General features: G+C 39.5%; 2 protein-coding genes across 4 annotated transcripts in view; one reads left to right on the top strand and one right to left on the bottom strand.

Moving 5' to 3' along the window:
- Positions 1-6,265, bottom strand: part of fndc3a (fibronectin type III domain containing 3A) — a 43,555-nt gene extending 37,290 nt beyond the window's left edge. Inside the window, exons 1-3 of one of the 2 annotated variants that reach the window (XM_054624946.1) lie at positions 6,214-6,265; positions 5,847-5,955; positions 3,000-3,143 (exon numbers count right to left, since the gene is read on the bottom strand). In XM_054624946.1, coding sequence (XP_054480921.1) covers positions 3,000-3,110 — 111 coding nt within the window. In that variant the 5' untranslated portion in view covers positions 3,111-3,143; positions 5,847-5,955; positions 6,214-6,265. The remainder of the gene's footprint in view (positions 1-2,999; positions 3,144-5,846; positions 5,956-6,213) is intronic. The other variant, XM_054625020.1, reaches the window with a different exon arrangement.
- Positions 6,266-9,593: 3,328 nt separating this feature from the next.
- rcbtb2 (regulator of chromosome condensation (RCC1) and BTB (POZ) domain containing protein 2) lies at positions 9,594-19,109 on the top strand. 2 transcript variants are annotated; one of them, XM_054600861.1, is made up of 12 exons: positions 9,594-9,818; positions 10,957-11,091; positions 12,074-12,224; positions 12,536-12,702; positions 12,795-12,953; positions 13,385-13,492; positions 13,584-13,726; positions 14,009-14,199; positions 14,899-15,025; positions 17,064-17,203; positions 17,304-17,434; positions 17,556-19,109. In XM_054600861.1, the coding sequence occupies exons 2-12, from the start codon at positions 10,966-10,968 to the stop codon at positions 17,694-17,696; spliced, it is 1,584 nt and encodes a 527-aa protein (XP_054456836.1). In that variant the 5' UTR covers positions 9,594-9,818; positions 10,957-10,965; the 3' UTR covers positions 17,697-19,109. The 2 variants fall into 2 exon arrangements, with proteins under 2 accessions (XP_054456836.1, XP_054456837.1); XM_054600862.1 differs by lacking the exon at positions 9,594-9,818 and adding an exon at positions 10,754-10,817.

Here is a 19,109-nt window from a genome sequence, read left to right as displayed (position 1 = left end):
TGGAAGGTCTATTGAAAAAGGGTAATAAACAAAATGGAGGAAAATTTACATACCCATCAGCACAGACAACAGCTAAGTACATAAGCCATTAGCTGGGCTTAAACATTGACAGAAACGGACTGATTCATCCGTTACCAATATAGCTACAAAACAAACGGCAAGAGCAGGAACAACTTGGAGGGGCGGGGGGTCTAAATGGATGGAAGCAGTGAATCATACTGTAGCCAAAGCCATCTCTAAAAAGGAATCATCCCAGGTAATGACCCCAAGACAACAGCTTCCTCTCTGACTCAGAATAATTGGTCCAACAGAGCGTTAATACCAAGCTGAGGCTGGGAAAAAGAAACCAAGAACAAAGAATGAGGTGTCCTTGCAGCTTCTCCAACTAAAAAGGTCAGAGAAGGAGGGGTCAGCCATCGCTGTGAATCCTCTTCACTGTCACCGCAGTCCTGCCTCGCTCTGTCAGGGCCCAGACCCCTCCAGTGGTTCTAGCTCCTCACTCTGCAGCTGTCGTGATATTTACACACCTCCTCTGACACACAAAACACACAAACTGCGTCTTACTCACAGTGACACGCAAACACCGGTCCCTTAAAAAGCCCTCCATCGAATAATGCAAAACAGATGCCTTTTTTTCCCCCCCCATCAGGATCAGAAGTCAGACACCATGATATTAGTCACATGATCCCCTTATGTGCCATATGATCTTTAACAAGGTACTTAAAACTCCCACAGTAAAATGAACCAATAGAACAATGCAAAACATGAAGCAACCATAAAATACTTTCAAAATGTATTGGTACACGAAGTATATATTTTAATGTTACCTCCAGGCGAAGTCGATCTAAGGCAAGCAAAACCATGGTAGCATTAGCAACGGCACACTCACACCCAGCTCCTCACAGTCAAAGGTAATAACTGATATAATAAGCCATTATATGTGCAAGGACGTACACACATATAGCTGTGTTACGGCTAAAGATGGATGATACTGGCCATGACAGCACAGTGCATAATATCCAGTTCTGGCAGCATTTCAGCGAAAACTACATACATAATGGGTGCTGCCCAAAAGGTTTGGCCTTGTATTGCTGCCCATTGTTCACTGCTGTTGATGCAGCAGTAGGCATATTTTGACAAAGGGTCCTCTCTACTTGAAATAAATAATTTCTTCCTATTGATGTTTTTTTTTTTGTCTATTACTCATATAGTTTATTAAGTTACCGCCATTCAAACCTCATATAATTTATTTTATACAGAATTAAAAACATCAAATTATGTAAAATTTTTAATCAACAGTTATGAATTGTCTCAGTATCCGATTGTATATCACGTATCTGGGTATTGATATGTTTGAGAGGTATACGAGAATACGTCTGGTACATAAACAGAGTCATCATGCTGTCGTTCGAAAAACACAGAACCCGCTCTGTGTTATCTGATACTTGTTATTCCTCCTCATAGCACATTTTAACGATCATGAACATGCAGTGTCTCAAATTGGTCCGGGCAGCAGGGTGGTAATGATGGGAGACAGGTAGGAACTGTCTGCAGCACTGTATTCCTCTAGCTCTGATAAAAAAAACACAGTCTGTAAACACAGACAGGGGACGAGCACAGGTAATCAGGTAACCTTTGCAGGAGGTGGTAACGTAACTGAATTCCATGAGAACAACACCACCCAACACAACCAGCAAAATTTGATCTCTGGGTGAACAAAGCCAGATTCAGGCGAGGGATTTTCCACTGCGGAAAATGACAAGACGCTTGGAAAGGCATGTTTATTGGGCAGAGTTAATATTAGCAAGTCTTATCTAGACAAACTGCATAAGCCTGAGGAAATGACGGAAAATATGTTACTGTGGGTACAACGCTGTCCCGAAGGAAGTCATGGAAACTTAAGCAAATCGAACAGATGACCATCAAAATGACAGGGAGATCAACCAGGCTTGTCAGGGCCCCTCAATCTCACTCTGATACTGACAAGAGGCGATGGGGGATATCACCCCATATCCTGTACCCTTACAGCAGAGGCTGCTCTCAGAAACCGAGAGAGTTGTGGTGCCTAACTAACAAGCACCTGTTGCCTATGAAATACGTTGCATGAGCAAATTGTTGAGAGAGGACACCAGGACCCTTTGGTTTGTTTCAATACTTGTTTCAGTGCTTAGCCAAATGTGCATATTTAGTTTAGCATCTGAAACAAGCCACCAAATGTAGCAGGTTTCACAAGAGGTACATGTTGTATGCCATTGTCAATATAAATGTATCAGAAAACATATACAACAATGAAACAGACTGAGAGTACATCAGCCCAATAGAGTCAAAGATGTTTTTTGAAAATACTGCTGTGGCAAGTTGAGGCAAAAGTTTAATATTCATTAATTCATTGATTAAACCAATTCATACAGTGGCATCTGATTTTTCTACAGAAATTATTTTAACAGACATGCAGGCACCTTTTAATTTATTATTGCCTGACCCACACACAAGCCTGGCTCCAGCCTCTGCTGGAATACATATCTGGCCAAATACCACATTACTGTTTCCCCTGCTGCGCTGGTCAAACCATAGACTATGCCACTGCCTTTAGTGCTACTACTGTAGTACACGCTTAAGTGCTTTAAGTGCACATGCTAAAATTTCCCAGTTTTACTGATTAAGTCCATGAATGCAGTGCATTTTACGGCAGCCCAGTGTTATTGTAAAGATATTTCTGACAAACACCAAAGAAGCTAGCACAAGCTATAATGGTGTTTTTATTATATATATATATATATATATATATTATATATATATATATTATATATATATATTTCAAACTGTTATGTGTTTTTCTCCAAGTAGTTGAGCAAGCCAGAGGCACTGCTTCTTACAAATCCCTTCAACTTTAATTACAAGGTAGATTGCTAAAAGTCAATTTGGGCATATCAGACTTGACAATGCAGCAACTGTGACTAATAGCAGGGAGACATGAGGGCAGAGGGATCTGAGTGTACCTGCTGGGGGCCCTCTCCATTGACCATGGCTGGGGGTGGTGGTGAGGCCAGGATTGGGAGTTCAGGGCTGAGAAGCTGGCCGGACTCCAGAGGTGAGGTGTGGTCTGCCATGTCTCCCTCATTCACACCACTGAAGAGGAACTCCTGCAACAAAGACACTGCAATCAATGAAAATGCACAAAGTATACCATGAAGACTTGTGGTGTCATAGTCTTGAGTCATCCAGCCAGTCATTCAACCTCTGCTGAGAACTTCATTTACCCAGAATCTCCACAGGATGTGGTTTCTCGCTCCCCTCCCATAGTATACAGAGTGAGAACATTATCACCTATTTGTATTCATTTTGGGATGTGAATGCCTTTAATTTGAACTCGAAACAAATTGTCAATCACTATATGTATATGAAATGTATGATTAACTAGGCTTACTCTTAATACCATGACAAGTGTGATTTCTTTATGTTTTACAGGTTGAATAAAACAACAAAAGAAGAAACATTCTTGTTGTTATTGGCTTTAAGATTTAAGCAGGTTATGAAAATGAAGGATCATGGGTGGATGAAAGGATGGCCATATGAAGAAAAGGGTGAATGGATGTGGATATTCGTACTTATTACTACAATTTGATAGGATCTTAGTGAACATTACTAAATAGATTACCAATTTCTAGAGATGTTGCAATCTTTTTTTGTTTCTATTACAAACAATTTCACAGAGTGACAATATGCAATACAATAAAAAAAGACACTGTGAATATTATTTGGAAACAATTGTTCGGCAATGGGACGCAAATAACCTTTAAATGCACTTTTCGCAGTGAAGACATTGTAACTAGCTGAATCACACTGAGTGGGAATTTGGAGCACATCAGAATTAATTTTGAAGCACATCCACTATTTTTCACTGCCAGTCATGCACTGGCAGCATTTTGGCACAGCAGCCCAGTTCAGATGACTGTGAAAGATATTTTCTAATGCCATCAATGAGCTGAGCGGCCAGGTTGGACCATTTATTCCATCCAAACCAGACTGATTGCAAACCAAAGAGAGGGGCCACATTACAAATACAAGTACATACTGCTGTCCAATGTGTGCTCAGATCCTTTACATAAAAAAACAAAATTCTTCAAAAGCTGACCCATAGAGGCATATAATGTCTAGTAAATTCAAGCAATCGACAAATGCATATCAAACAAGAGGGATAATACTTAAGCTCATGTCAAGTCAAACCCTATGAGAGTATCTAGGAAGGATACAGATCCTTTAAATACACTGCAATGACATAAAAGGGCCACACTGAGTGATCACTTGTGAGAAGAAATACATGAACTCTGGTTCTCAGAAATTCTGTAAAAAAAATTAAAAAAAGAGAACACCATGAGAGAAATGTTACACGTGTCCTTGAACCTAATTACAATCTAGCGCATGCGCCTCTAAACCTTACAGTGATCTGGCTTATCTGTTAGCTTTAGCCCCTCCCATCCTTAAGCTTAAACAACAAAGTCAGTTCACAGTGTGATGGTCAATATAATGGGTTTGAGGAAACTATTGCTAGCAGTGGAGGACCGGCATGTGATATATTTAGGCCTCTGAGTCAATCACTTCAATCACTTGGCATTTTACTCTCTAAAGAAAGGCAATTTCAAGTTGACTCATTCTCAAGTCTAAAATGATTTGCCAAACCCAAACACTTTTGTTCTCTTATTTGCCCCTGACCACCCACAGTTCACAGGCTTTAGGAAACTCCAAATGGCATTCTATACTCACATTGGAAAATAACACTTGAAAGTTAATTATTCATTTTCCATATATGACATCATTCACAAGGGTGAATTGGTGATAAAGTCTTCTTGTTATACTTCAGTTTTTAGTATTAAGAGTAACCTGTGAAGGCTGAAAGAGTGCTACTTTACCTGCTGGAAAAACACATAGTGTCGGTACTTCCCCATCTTTGCTCCTGTGCCTTCTCTAGGAAAAGATGTGGCTGTAAAAGTTGATGATAAATAATCAAAAGTCCCCACACCCTCAGTTAAAAACATCAGTTGACCCTGGTGTTAAAAGTCCATTGCAACTGCATTTCACTAAAGCCTGTGCATAGCCTTTCCTGATGCAGCACACTGTTTCTATATCGAAATTGTGGTAACATCTGTTGTTGACTGTGGAACATATTTGACTGTGGCTGATAGAGGAGGGCACAGCAGCTGTTTTTCAGTTTTGGTGAGATGGGGAAAACACTCTGAAAGGGTGGAATAATAGGAAATTGAGCCTAGACAACAATTATGTGTGTTCCTTGTTGTTAAGTAGACAAAGGGCATAGACAAAAACATGACAATGATGAGGAGAAACAAGGCTTCAAGTGTATAATTAGTTTCTGGTAATGACTTAAATTGATATAGGTTTGAACCAATTCTCTAATTTGTCGGTTTACCTTTAACACCTGAATCATTGTTTTCTCTATGCCAGACAGCTTTACACGTTGTAACAGCTGGTTATCCATTTAGTGCATGTATTTGACTTGGTCTTACAGTTTACCCACTAAGCTAAACCCATCTCTGCTGTATCAACTACCGGCATGCTTACCATGTCGCACTAGTTATACTACAAGAGGTCATGTTCCTTGTCTGCAAAAGCTGACGTATACTAAGCAACCTGTTAGGTTAGCAGCCTGGCAGCCAAGACATTTGTTTACTCTAGCTACAGGTGTGTGTGTGTGTGTGTGTGTGTGTGTGTGTGTGTGTGTGTGTGTGTGTGTGTTTAACATTATGCCAGATGTCACAAACGACAACCATACAATGCACCTTGTTAAACACAGCACAGACTGTGTGCAGCATGCAGCTAACGTTACTCACCCAGTCAGTCTGCACAGACTACACAGTGACGACTCCTCTGCAGCTCCTCCACAAATGTTCAACGTCACGACCGGCTCCTCTCCCGAGATGTGGACACCTTGCTATCTACCTAGACGAACACAAGACGAGGCAAACTGTGACATGCTAGCGTTAGCAATAATGCTAGCAAGCTAATAGTTAGCCAGATGAAGATGTGCTTTTTCTCGTAATACGAACGAAGATCACTCGCACTGACTATCACTAAAACAGAGCGAAGTTTACTAGCGAGACACAGCTGCGGTGCCAAGCATCGGCAATGTCACCCTGGTTGCCAGTTTTATCGAGATAACATCCAGCCCTGCTCCTCGCATAAAAGTCAGGAATTTACCATCGCTTACAGGGCTCGGTCTGCGCATGCGCGGGTTACAGCAAATCATGACGAATCCCGAATTCCAAGATAGAGAAGAGGAACACTTATAGTATTGTCACGTTGTTTTAGTTTAGCTCACATCGTGGTTGTGGTCAGTACATCGTGCAGTGAAGTTGAACTCTACATTTTTGGGTTTTAAGGAGCTTCACGTTGCCTTCATAGGATACTATTGGTACTGAGCACTCACTTTAACATGCTTCCTTGTACAAAAAATATATTTATTATTATTACCAATACGTAAACTGGAAATTAATGAATTTCAAATGTGTTTTATGCATTTTTTTTCATTCACTATGAAATACTATTTGATCTATCTATCTATCTATCTATCTATCTATCTATCTATCTATCTATCTATCTATCTATCTATCTATCTCATCTATCTATCTATCTATCTCTATCATTCTATCTATCTATCTATCTATCTATTTATCCATCCATCCATCTATTTATCCATCCATCTATCTATCTATCTATCTATCTATCTATCTATCTATCTATCTATCTATCTATCTATCTATCTATCTATCTATCTATCTATCTATTCATCTATCTTACAATAAATCATAATGTCTCCCATGTGAGACTTTAAAGGTTGCATATGGGTGCTTAATTCCCATGGCTCTACCTCCTGATTGTCACAAAGTCCCAGCTACTTGATATTGAGGTTTGACAGGTAACATCACAGACAATCAATCAATCAATCAATCAATCAATCAATCAATCAATCAATCAATCAATCAATCAATCAATCAATCAATCAATCAATCAATCAATCAATCGATCACAATCCAGTATCACAGTACATACTTCAAAGCATATTCACATAGCATGTCTTGGTTGTATGAAGCCTTTTAGATTACATGGTACGCAACAGTGCCAAACTCTAACTTAGACTGGCAGAACAATTGTTTAACCACAACCCTTGGAACAGCTAAATAACATATTAAGAAACTGTTTAACATAAAATGAGTGGCATCAAAATGAAATATTTCAATAAGGGACTTTTATTTCACCCAAGAAACAAACATGTGCAAACACTATCTGTAATATACTATGACAGGGTGCACGTGAAATAGGGTGAAAGGTGCACGTGGAAATGGAAATATTTATTGAAATATTACATCACAGATTGTTTTTAAGACACAAATTATACTCACCAACACATAGGCTATGAATGTACCTTGACATAAAATACTAGCACATCAAATTAGGCTCTGTAAAGCGTTTGCATAAACACAAGCAATAAGTCATGCATTGATATGTTATCCATGGCTCCACCTGCTGGTTGCTATGTATTACATACAGTTTAAGTATTGTATTTGTTATTTTTGGGTTAGGGGGGTTAGTTAACTAGTAAATCATTTTTGTCATCCCTTTGCTTTTTGGTATATTGTTTTGTACTGTTTCTATATTGCCACATAAGTGGTGGACTATTGATAATCTCTCTAGGAAAACAATACACTTAAATATCTCTATTGTTTATTTTGTTTCTGAGAACAAAAATGGATACAGGCCAAACACCAACACCAAGTTGAGTTATTCTAGCAGGTAAGACATTTGACTTAGATCTGATCATTTCAATATCATAACTCAAGTTTGTTTACTAACTCCTTTGCAGCCACAGAGTTACTGAAATGATATACCTCTGAAGGAAGAGGTGTGTTTTGTAGGTGTCAAAAAACTAACTTAAATGTAAATTAATCTAAATTAGTTCATGCACGATAATGAATCTCCCATGCATCAATTGGTTAAGATTGTTACTGATGAAAGAATACAGGGCAGGGATAATAGTCTAAAGTCTAGCCTAGTAGTATTTAGATCCTATTTATGATCTGAAACATCAGTGTGACAAAATGATATCAGAGAAATTGAATTGAGATCAGGGTGTTGGATGGGGGTTGTTTAATTCAAGCTAACTTTTAACGCTAACATGCTAAATGTTGCATACTAAATGTAAATGTATTCATTTTGACATGCATCTAACATGTTTTTTATGTTTATTTCATTTAAGAGGGGACAATGCACTTGAGCCTATCATGTAAACATGCCAGATTTATAAGCACAGACCAATTAGCAAATAAGCAGAATGAATAACATACAAGCCCAGACACTTGCACAAGTTAACCTGTATATGCACATTAACATGCAGATGAACATTAGCATAACATTCTGAGAACAGCTTGGCCCGAGTACAGCTCAGACTGACAAAACAGCTTAGACCAATATATCCCAAAAAGTCCACAATACAGAGACTGAACCCTTTCGAGTTACAACATGACCTTTCCTCTGACACCACCCTCAGGTTAACTTTTACACTTTTTGTTTGATTTTAATCCATCAGACCATTGTTTTAGTGTGTTATGAGCATCAGAGCTGCATGGAGAGGTGTCACATTTGGTCATGTTTATTTTCACAAAGCAGACTTCGAAACAACAACATAAAAAAAATTATAATAATAATTCCGCATTCCATGTAAAACTAAATCAAAGCAAAGGGTCTTCAGTAAGCAAAGGGGGAAGATACCCAGATACATTATGATAAATAGTCATGAAAGTGAGAACACTGTCATGAAAGTAGCATTTGTAACAGGTGCCTCTGAGGACAATGTAAATATTGTTTACGTTACTTGATACAATTTTTTTCAAATGAAATAAAGAATAGTTTAGTAACGTTTAAGATGGTATGATGTTAAAATCAATGTAAGCACATACAATTAATTAAGCTGCAAATAAATTATCCAATTTACTTATCACCCTAAATCAAATCTTTATTTAATCAGCATTGCATATGTTTCAATGTATTTCTATACAATCAGTCAATCATTACAAATGGAGATAATACAATAACTTTATTTACTTGCAATTGTCAATTTTAGTTTTATGGATTATCCTTTTCACCCATGCAAATTAAACTGATAAAGTATTGGAGTTTTAATTAGAAAAATATATTTATTTAAGATAAGATAATCCTTTATTAGTCCCGCAGCGGGGAAATTTGCAGGCTTACAGCAGCATAGAGTTAAAGTGCACACAAGAGACATAGTAAGAAAGACAAGGTAAAAATAAAATGAAAAATGAAAAATAAAAAATAAAAATAAAAAACAAGTATTATAAATAAGCAATAAAAACAGTAGAAAAACACAATAACTGAAATATAATATTTACAGACAGTAAATTTATTTTATTTGCTTCGCACTTTTTGTTTATACAGACAGCTGCTTCACAAAACAGGATTTAAATGTTACAATTATATTTCAATTACTAATATGATATGATAATGTTTTGCCCATAACAAAAGTTAGAAGGTCCCATCTCCGACTTTCCTGAATGCACCATCTTAGTACAGGAAGTACGGTAGTGTGTTTTTGTCAGTCGCTAACGCAGCGCTCCAAGCTAACTATAACAAGGTGCAACCACAGCAGCTAGCCATAGCAGACTGCCGAGATGAATCCATCTGCAACTTGATTCGTCAATATGTTTGCTGACAACTTGTCAATGCTTCAGTGTCCAGTTATTAGAAAGCGACACCGCGGACGAAACACTAGCTAGGACGACGTCAAGGTAACGTTCAAGTCCACCGTCAACAGCACCACTCCTTACGACAACTAGCTTTAAAGTTTGGTGTAGGACAGTCTAGGTTGATAATCAGGGTAATGGTAGATACACTGAAGCAACCTTTTTGTGTTGCAAGTTGCTACACAAAGGATGAAAGTCTTACGACGCAACTTTTGAGATGTTTATGTGTGTCCTCTTTGGTTGATCTGAAGTGCTGCACGTCTCAAATCCGTGTGCAGGCTTACTGCAGGTGGGGATCGGTTAGTTCATTAGGTCTGGGTTCATACCAAGTACAACTCTTATGTTATTGATCATTGAGAGACAGTTGCTCCACATTTGCCATATGTGGAGCAACTGTGGCTATGCTATGTTTCAATACCCTTTGAAGTTTCTTAATTATTATAAAGATTACAATTTGCTTGTAATTCAGCTGAGGTCTACTCTTTTCCAGTTATCGTGAAAAAGGTATTCCCAATGCCCTTTTTTGTTTTTTTTTACCAGTGAGTCTGATATGAGTTTGGGTGAAGGCAGTTTTACAATAGCAGACAAGGAGGTATTATGAGTAGTATTGATCTTGGACAAAAGTTATGAAGTAAGTTTTAAAAGAAGACTGCATCCTTCACATATGACTTAGTTCACATTGTACTGGAAATACTGCATAATGCTTTAGATATGGTAGAGCAAAGAAAAATGTCGAGGTGGAATAACATGGACTTCACTCCTGAGAGTAAACAAACTGTAAACATGTTTTAATCTGTCTACAAAACTGGTCTCAGTGCCCACTTGCTGTCTGTGTTGGGCACTTTAAGACATGGAAAACCTCCTCTCAGCTTTTACTTTATGCATTGGTTGCTACAGACTGGACAATTTTATAATTTACAGTCTATAGTAGTCACAATTTGGCATATTATTAAAACTAGTTTGGCCCTCTTTTGATCAGATGTTTGCTATTTGTAATCTTGCTGTCAACAACAGCAATAGGAATTTGTATGCTGTCAAGTCACTGTTAAGTTTATGATTCATATATATATTTGGTTAAGGCCTTTCTCCACATTTCCTGCCTTTGTACACTATATCTTTTCACCAACATTTCTGGATGACTCATATTCACATTTGTCTAACAGTGTTTTCTCTTCTTTCACAGCTGAGTAGTATGCTGGACGTGGGGAAGTGGCCAGTGTTTGCGCTCCTTCCTCCTGACGAACTACGGCTTATTCGGCAGGCTTGTGTCTTTGGCAGCGCTGCAAATGAAGCCCTCTATGTCACCGTTAATGATGAGGTAACGCTTTGGCTTTAAGCAAGCGTGCTCTAATCCTCTTGTTTACATGAAGATGTGTTGCAAGACCTGCTAGACTTAATCTACCTTCATAATATTGGTTTGATTATTGTCGACGAAAAAGTGGACAGAAAAGTGCTGCAGGTCTCGCATTCTGTTGTTGATACAGGTTGCAGTTCCAGGTAGAGAGATAAGCAGATAGAATGAGGCTATCTTTAGCCTTACAGGCCTAATACCCGAGCAAGCTCCATTTTTATCCTGTGGAAAGGTAAAGGTCGTGTGTCATCTTGCCACCCTTGCTCATTTGTTTGTCCCTGTGGCCCAAGCAGTTTATGTTTTTGGAGCAGTAACTGGTGGCGTAATAAAATGTATATTTTGGCAGGTTCGCTTTAAATGGCAGGGTACATTTAATTCTGCCTTGCCTGCACAGTTAGTACTTCAGTTAATATTATTTCATAAAGCATACAAATATTCTGGGAAATAAAATGCCAAAGTATTTATGAAAAAAGGAATCTCACAAAAAAAACATTTTGATTGCAAGTGTAGTTTTTCTGTGTATGAGTGGTGCTTAAATAATTAGTCAATTCATTTCTCAGTCAGTTGACACAAAGTAAAAAATCTCTGCACTTGGAACTTCTGACATTTTGTAGACTTCTTAGGCAATTGATCAAAAACATAAAAGACGGATTAGCAATCATGAAAATATTATTATTTGCTTGCCAGTTGCATATTAAGGAATTCAAGTGGGACAGTTGAAAAAGATTTGAACATTTCATTTAGACCATGAAATGATTTATCAGACTTTTGACTCTTACCTCATTTCAAAACATCAAATACATTTTTTGACGTTATTCAGCGTCCTCCCAGTATGTTGTCTCAACAAATATTTTGTATTTGCTGTGGGGTCCGTATATATCAGAAAAAAGAAGAATGTGTCATTTATAAATATTGGTACCATTTCATCAGTGACGTTTGCTCTTTGCAGGTCTTTGCTCTGGGCACCAACTGCAGCGGTTGTTTAGGCCTCGGAGACCTTCAAAGCACTATAGAACCGCGCCGGATTGATGTCTTGTGTGGAAAGAAGATTGTGTCCCTAAGCTATGGAACGGGGCCGCATGTTGTTATCTCTACTGCAGGTAATCCAGTCCAAAAAACTTGTTTGAGGGGACGTATCTTCAGGAAACATGCAAATGTCTAGAATCATGTTTTGTGTTAGCGCTGTTTTAATGCTGCCAATACACGATCAAAAATTACAGAATTATAACAAAATAGTGCTTAAACATATGTTGGTAGATTATTAGAGTCTAATAACGTATATGAGTATAACCTGAATACCTTTTATCCTTCTACTCTGTTTTAAATCATGTGAAGTCGAATGCTTCTTATCTAATGATAAAATATTAACCATTGAGACAACATGAATGAAAGTTTCCCTGCTGCTCCGTAGACGGAGAGGTGTTTGCTTGGGGCCATAACGGCTACAGCCAGCTGGGCAATGGCACCACCAACCACGGACTGACCCCCGCCCTTGTTTCCACCAACCTCCTCAGCAAGAGAGTGACGGAGGTGGCCTGTGGCTCCCACCACACTATTGCCCTCACGACTGATGGAGAGGTAACCTGTCATCAGTTGTGTCCGCTCCTGAGTTGCTTCTCTGCTTGATCTGCGTGTCTCTTTGGACAGTGAACATTTCTCTCCGTGTTCAGGTCTTCGCATGGGGCTACAACAACTCAGGCCAAGTAGGTTCAGGGTCTACGGCCAACCAGCCGACGCCGCGGCGGGTTAGCAGCTGCCTGCAGAACAAAGTGGTGGTGAACATAGCCTGTGGTCAGCTCTGCTCTATGGCTGTACTCGACAATGGAGAGGTAATGGATCACGTCAATCTGCATGAACAACAAGCGAATCAGTGCTACCAGTAGGTCAGTTGTTTGGCAGTTGGCAGTCCTCCTTTTTTGAAGGCGGTTGGCTAATGCAAACATGTAACTCCCCTGAACATAAGACGCATGGCTAATCATTTGATGTTCTTGTGTTTATATATTAAGAAATATATCGATTCTTTAGAAGTTGTGTTTTCTCCACCAAGAAGTCCGCGATCATCTCAGAATGTATGCACTAAAAGAGTGTGACGCGAAGAATTGACATTAAATGCATATGAGCTGTCAGATTTTTACATTACTTAAAATATATGCGTGTAAAAGCTAACAGAAGCAGAAAATAATTAGCTCTGACAATACAGAATACAACCAATGCCTTTGATGTAGTGTGTGCATGGTCTCAATGCGTCCCCTGTGTGTAGATCTATGGTTGGGGCTACAATTGCAATGGACAGCTAGGTTTGGGCAACAACGGGAACCAGCAGACCCCATGCAGGATCGCTGCTCTCCAAGGTGTCAACATCGTCCAGGTAAGAGCCTAGGGAGAGATGCATCTCGTAAATCTCTTGTTTTTGATGATTCATTTCAGTTGACATTCAGCTTGATCCCTTGCCTACACAGGTTGCCTGTGGATATGCACATACATTGGCACTCACAGACGAGGGGATGGTTTACGCCTGGGGAGCCAACTCGTATGGGCAGCTGGGAACAGGCAACAAGAGTAACCAAGCTCTCCCCACCCTAATAAACACTGACAAGGAGAGGTTAGTACCTTGTCCTTAATTAGCACTAACAAGTCTCTGCCACAGCAACAGGTCACTGAGGGCCCCATAACAAGATCCTCAGAGATTTAGCTGCTGAATGCCTCAAAGATTGCTGACTCTAGAGAAGTATTAGAGTTGTAGAGCCCATTGTAGAAATCTATTTGTCTATGATAGAATACCTTCTTTGCCTCTTTATTAGACTTATTTCCTCATACAACCTGCCCAAGAAGGCTATACATTAGTAGTACTTTAAGGTCTGAAATTCTGATTTCTTGCCCCCAGGATGGTGGAGGTGGCTGCATGTCACACCAGCCACACGTCAGCTGCCAAGACCCAGAGCGGGCAGGTTCTGATGTGGGGTCAGTGTCGAGGTCAGGCTGTAGCCAGCCCCCACCTCACCCATTTCAGCAGCACAGACGACGTGTTTGCCTGCTTCGCCACACCAGCGGTCACGTGGCACCTCCTCTCAGTAGGTAAGAGTGTTTAAGGGAAATTTATATTTTAAACACTGAAGAAGAGCCCAAGATTCCCTCTAACATCCTCAATAATTGACCGTGTCTCATTTACTTTACTCTACTTTACAGCTCAGAGGTAAACATACTGAGCAGATGTCAAATGTGTGTCATAGGTACAAAGTCCTTGAAGTGGTCTAAGAAATACACAGGAAAGCCCGTTTCCTGTGCAAGTCAAACAATCATATGTTTACCGACTGATTTCGTTTGAACCTGATTCAAACTAAGGAGCATGAACATGTCACTCTTTATTTTTTTTGTTAACACTGTATTTTGTGAAGGTAATGAAAAATCTGTTCAACTAACAAGCCCCTTAAATCCTCAGCACTCTCATGAGTGCAATCTGTTTCTGATTGTCACCTGTGCAAAAGCAACAAAAAAAAACGTGATTCTCTAGACTTTCCTTTTTAGTAGGTGTACCAGAGAGACTCGTATCTAAAGGGTATAAAGGACTCATTTTTTTTAGTAATTAATGATATTTTAACAAAAGATTGTTTACATAGTCGAGCTATATCTTTACAGTGAAATATTCTTACAGGACTTTAAAATAGAAACAACACTTGATACAGCCCTTACCTAGTTTCAAAGACAGGCCTCATAAAACATTCTGTTATTTACTTGTTCCTAAAATATGTAATCACTTTTCTTTGTTTTTGCCAGATGGTGATGACTACCTGACCATTGCCCAGTCTCTGAAGAAGGAGTTTGACAGCCCAGAGATTTCCGACCTGAAGTTCTTGGTTGACGGGAAGTGTATCCATGTTCACAAAGCCCTGCTGAAAATCAGGTACAAAAAACAAGGACCCACAAAGATCGAAGTCAAAATCTGAATTTATTTTTGCACTTTTTTAGTTTTTGCAACTTCATATTATTTATTTTATTTTTAATGATATTTTTTAGTGCAATATTGCCTCCTTAAAAGATTGAATTGGAAGTCCAGAAGAACTAATCAAAACAACACAGTTCCAATCCAATCTGTGTCTGGTGAGGAGAACAATGTGTAAACAATATTTTGCTTAGACTATCTTCTTATTTTGATTCTTATTCACACCAATTCAGAATGACTTTTGGATACACATAATCATCTTTTGTTTCCTGATTTTCCTCTCTGATGTTGAGCCACTTCTCTCTTTTTTTTTTTCTTCGCTTGAATCTTTTTTTAAGAGATCATTTTCCTTTCTTCCTCACCAGAACATCCTGCTTCTCCACCCTGGCTTTCATATTGGTCACATGAGTCTATTTTTCACATTTAGAGGTTGTGCTTGGTCATGAGTAATGAAGGCTCTTGGTATACCACAGTGGGATTTTCAGAGGAACAGAAAAACACTTTGATGCAGAATTACGTGATTGTTACTTATAGAAGCATAAAATCAAAGGAAACAAATAATTGTGTGGCCACCATAATAGCAAACACACTGGTCTTATGATACTGACTTCATCATATACCTAGTGAAGTACTGTGTTTCCTCGTCTTTCCTGTTAATGTCACGGGGAAGCAAAGACGGACCTATTGTTTCCTGCTTTTCTTTTTATAACCACACTTGGACACAAAGTCTCTGCGTTCCAGTCACTTGCTCTTTTGCACTGTCAGTAGGAAGGAGCCAGACTGTCTGCGACGCCGTTCCACACGCTCACACGGAGATGCTTGCAAACCGAGCAGGGCGCGTGCTTTGGCAAGAGCACATGCAAATGACACGTTTGGGATGCACTTTGAGAATGACGACTCCGTTGTTTGCTCAACCGTGTCCTGAGACGAAATGATTGGGGGGTGGGGGGGGGTGTTTCGAGCCAGTAGAGATTAGCAGGGAGGGAAAATGGTAATCAGTATTTATAATGCAGAGGGCCACAGGGAACAAGTAAGAAGAAATACTGTGGGCTATAATTGTTGGTAAAGTGCCTCAGCTTTGCTGCAGGAAGCATGCATTAAGACCAATTTCTTTGTTAGATTACAAGAATTTATGAATATATATTTCATAATTTACTCTGACATTACAATGTTACAGTAACATTTGCAGTATATTACCTATAGCTGTAGATACATTATTATTATATTCCTTTATTGATCCCCATGGGGAAATTCAAGTGTTGCAGCAGCTCAACTACACAGACAGACAATAAATACACATACTATACAACTACACAGACAATAAATACACATACTATACAACTACACAGACAATAAATACACATACTATACAACTACACAGACACAGACAATAAATACACATATACATACTTATTCAGAGTTTTAAACTCTTGGGTTAGTGCTGGGATTCAGGTATAATTGTATGAGAGAGGAAACATGATTAACATAGCATTCAGACAAATCATGAACACTGATGTTTACAAACATAAATAGATATAAAGATGTACTAAGTTTTAGTTTCCTTAACTACTAATCACGTATTTGTCACATTACTTCTGAATGTTTTTTTTCAAAATTAGGCTGTAACATTTCACATTTTTGCAGATATTGTCCCTTCTTTATAGGCAGTTTATTCATATATTCAGTCCATTTACATACAGCATGAACGTTAATTAGGACGTTCTTGCTCGACTTGTGTGACTGATCACAGTGATCAACCTCGGGTCTCATTATTTTGTCCTGCTAATTAAATTTACATTGGGGGGTAATGCAAAGTGCAGACTGCACTGCCTTAGCTCACAATGATGCTACGTTCTTGGAAAGAAGGATATTGTTTTTAAATCACTACTGCATGATAGTGATTCATACAGTAGGGATTCAAAGTGCTGTTAAGCACACATTCATCATGTGGTATCTTTTATGTCACCGGAGCGGTCCGATCCTTTTCTTCCCTCTCCAGGTGTGAGCATTTCCGTGCACTGCTAAATGAAACTGATGAGGATGCCATAGAAATTCAACAGTTCTCATACCTGGTGTACCGAGCCTTTCTGGAGTACCTCTACACAGACACCATCAACCTGCCACCAGAGGATGCTATTGGTAAGCCCACACAAGGACCACAGTCCTTTTACACACGGAAAGTCTGTGCAGAAGTCCCTGAACGCACTCACCTGTGTGTTGTTCCCCCCCCCATGTGCAGGCCTGCTAGACTTGGCCACGTACTACAGAGAGACGCGGCTGAAGAGGCTGTGCCAGGAAACAATCAAGAGAGGCATTTCTGAGGAGAATGCCATCACTCTGCTCTCTGCCGCTGTCAAGTATGAGGCGCGGGTAAGCTCATAGCCCCTGGCACACAGTCAAACGCCGTGGTGGTGGTGGTGTGGGGGGTCTTCACAAGTAGCTAGTCAGTTATACACCTCAGCACTGACCAGACGGCCCTCTTCATTTTTAGGACCTGGAGGAGTTCTGCTTCAAGTTTTGCGTCAACCACCTAACGGCTGTCACGCAGACCCGGGCCTTTGCGGACATGGACCACGACCTGCTCAAGAACTTCATTAGCAAAGCCAGCCGCTACGGAGCCTTCAAGAACTGACTAGAGGGGCCCCTGTAGCGACGGACTCAACGCGCTGAGGTCTCAGTTCACTGAGGTTCTGAGAGTCGACCCTAGACCAAAGTAAACACTGGGCTGATGAGCACTTCAAAGCCTTTGTCGCTGGGGATGTTAACACTGGAGAGCCAAATGGCTTCAGGTTTCGCCCTCTTAACTGATGAGTCCGTGTTGCTGCACTAAAATTGTCCCAAACACAGTAGCTGCTCGTGGGCGTAAATATTGGGTTTCCTCCATCCGCTCAGTCACGAGCAGACAGTGCAGAGGCATGAATAGGAGGATGTGCCACAGTGGTCGTCTTTGTGTCACTGTCGACAGGCTTGGCTAATAACTGAAGGTGTCTGACTTGTTTGATCAACAGACAGATGTGGTGCCTCATGACAGTTAGCTCAGACAGGATGCCTGGAAATGCTGCATGCTATTGCAATTGCAATATAAGAGTTTGGCATTGAGGTGTGCAATTTTTCTTTCTTTTTTTACGAGCTGTTTAAACAAATGATCAATGCGCATATCGCACTGTAGCCATGAATTGACCCTTCAAATTGTACAACTTTTCTTTGAAGCCTTTATTCTCCAACACTCTGGATTGATAAGTAGTATTTAATGAGGGGAAAGAAAACAAGCTGTTGTTCTTTTTGAGAAACACTTGTGTTTGACACCCTTTATTTCTGAACAACTAGCTTGTATCTGTTCTCTTGCATAAGTTAACTTTGCCATTTTTTGTTTTATATTGTAGCTATTCAACTCTGTCATCCAAGCTTATGGTTACTGAATGATGTTTGCATCGACTAACGGTTGCACTGTTTACTGTTGACAGTTGGCCACTGTCAGCGGACTAATAATAAAACGGTGCAGTCAGTTACACGGATGGAAAGTCACACGAGCGTATAGTGTCCTGTGTAACCTGTCAATGATGTCACACTGTACATGCAGCTGATTTTGCTGTTGTGTTTCATTTGCAAATTGGTATGTTTACAAAAGCTTGGTTGTTTAATGTTTTTTTTTTTTTATTACCATTGTTTGTATGTTGGCAGCAAAATCCTGGATCTTTTTACAAGTCTTTTTTTGTATCCCTACCCCGGTAGCAGTTTGTGATGTAATGAAATAGTGCCGGCTTGGTGGAATGGCCATCTGACTTTTGAATATAGCACCACAAGGTCTTTAAATGTAGTCACCAGATAATTCCACATTCAATTTCCAGATCTATCTTAATAGAAATGTAACGATAACGCTTTTATTTTAACAAGCCAATTATTGTATTTTTTTTTGTGGAACATTTTGATAAATGCAAAAAAATGCCTGTGTGTTCTCATTTTGTATGGAAAATGCTGTAAGCTGCTGACGGCACCACAAAGGACAACATTTGTAATTTGAAATCTATTAAATTCACTAACTACG

This window comes from Anoplopoma fimbria, chromosome 1 (assembly GCF_027596085.1).
Source record: "Anoplopoma fimbria isolate UVic2021 breed Golden Eagle Sablefish chromosome 1, Afim_UVic_2022, whole genome shotgun sequence".
Lineage (NCBI taxonomy): Eukaryota > Metazoa > Chordata > Actinopteri > Perciformes > Anoplopomatidae > Anoplopoma > Anoplopoma fimbria.
Note: the sequence above shows the minus strand (reverse complement) of the source record. Positions and strands in the feature narration are given on the sequence as shown.

Excerpts from the sequence above, each read along its gene's own strand:
- rcbtb2 (XM_054600861.1), top strand. The coding sequence starts at position 10,966 with ATGCTGGACGTGGGGAAGTGGCCAGTGTTTGCGCTCCTTCCTCCTGAC. Across the intron at positions 12,703-12,794 it reads CCCTCACGACTGATGGAGAG|GTCTTCGCATGGGGCTACAA; the intron begins GTAACCTGTCAT and ends CTCCGTGTTCAG. Across the intron at positions 15,026-17,063 it reads AAAGCCCTGCTGAAAATCAG|GTGTGAGCATTTCCGTGCAC; the intron begins GTACAAAAAACA and ends TTCCCTCTCCAG.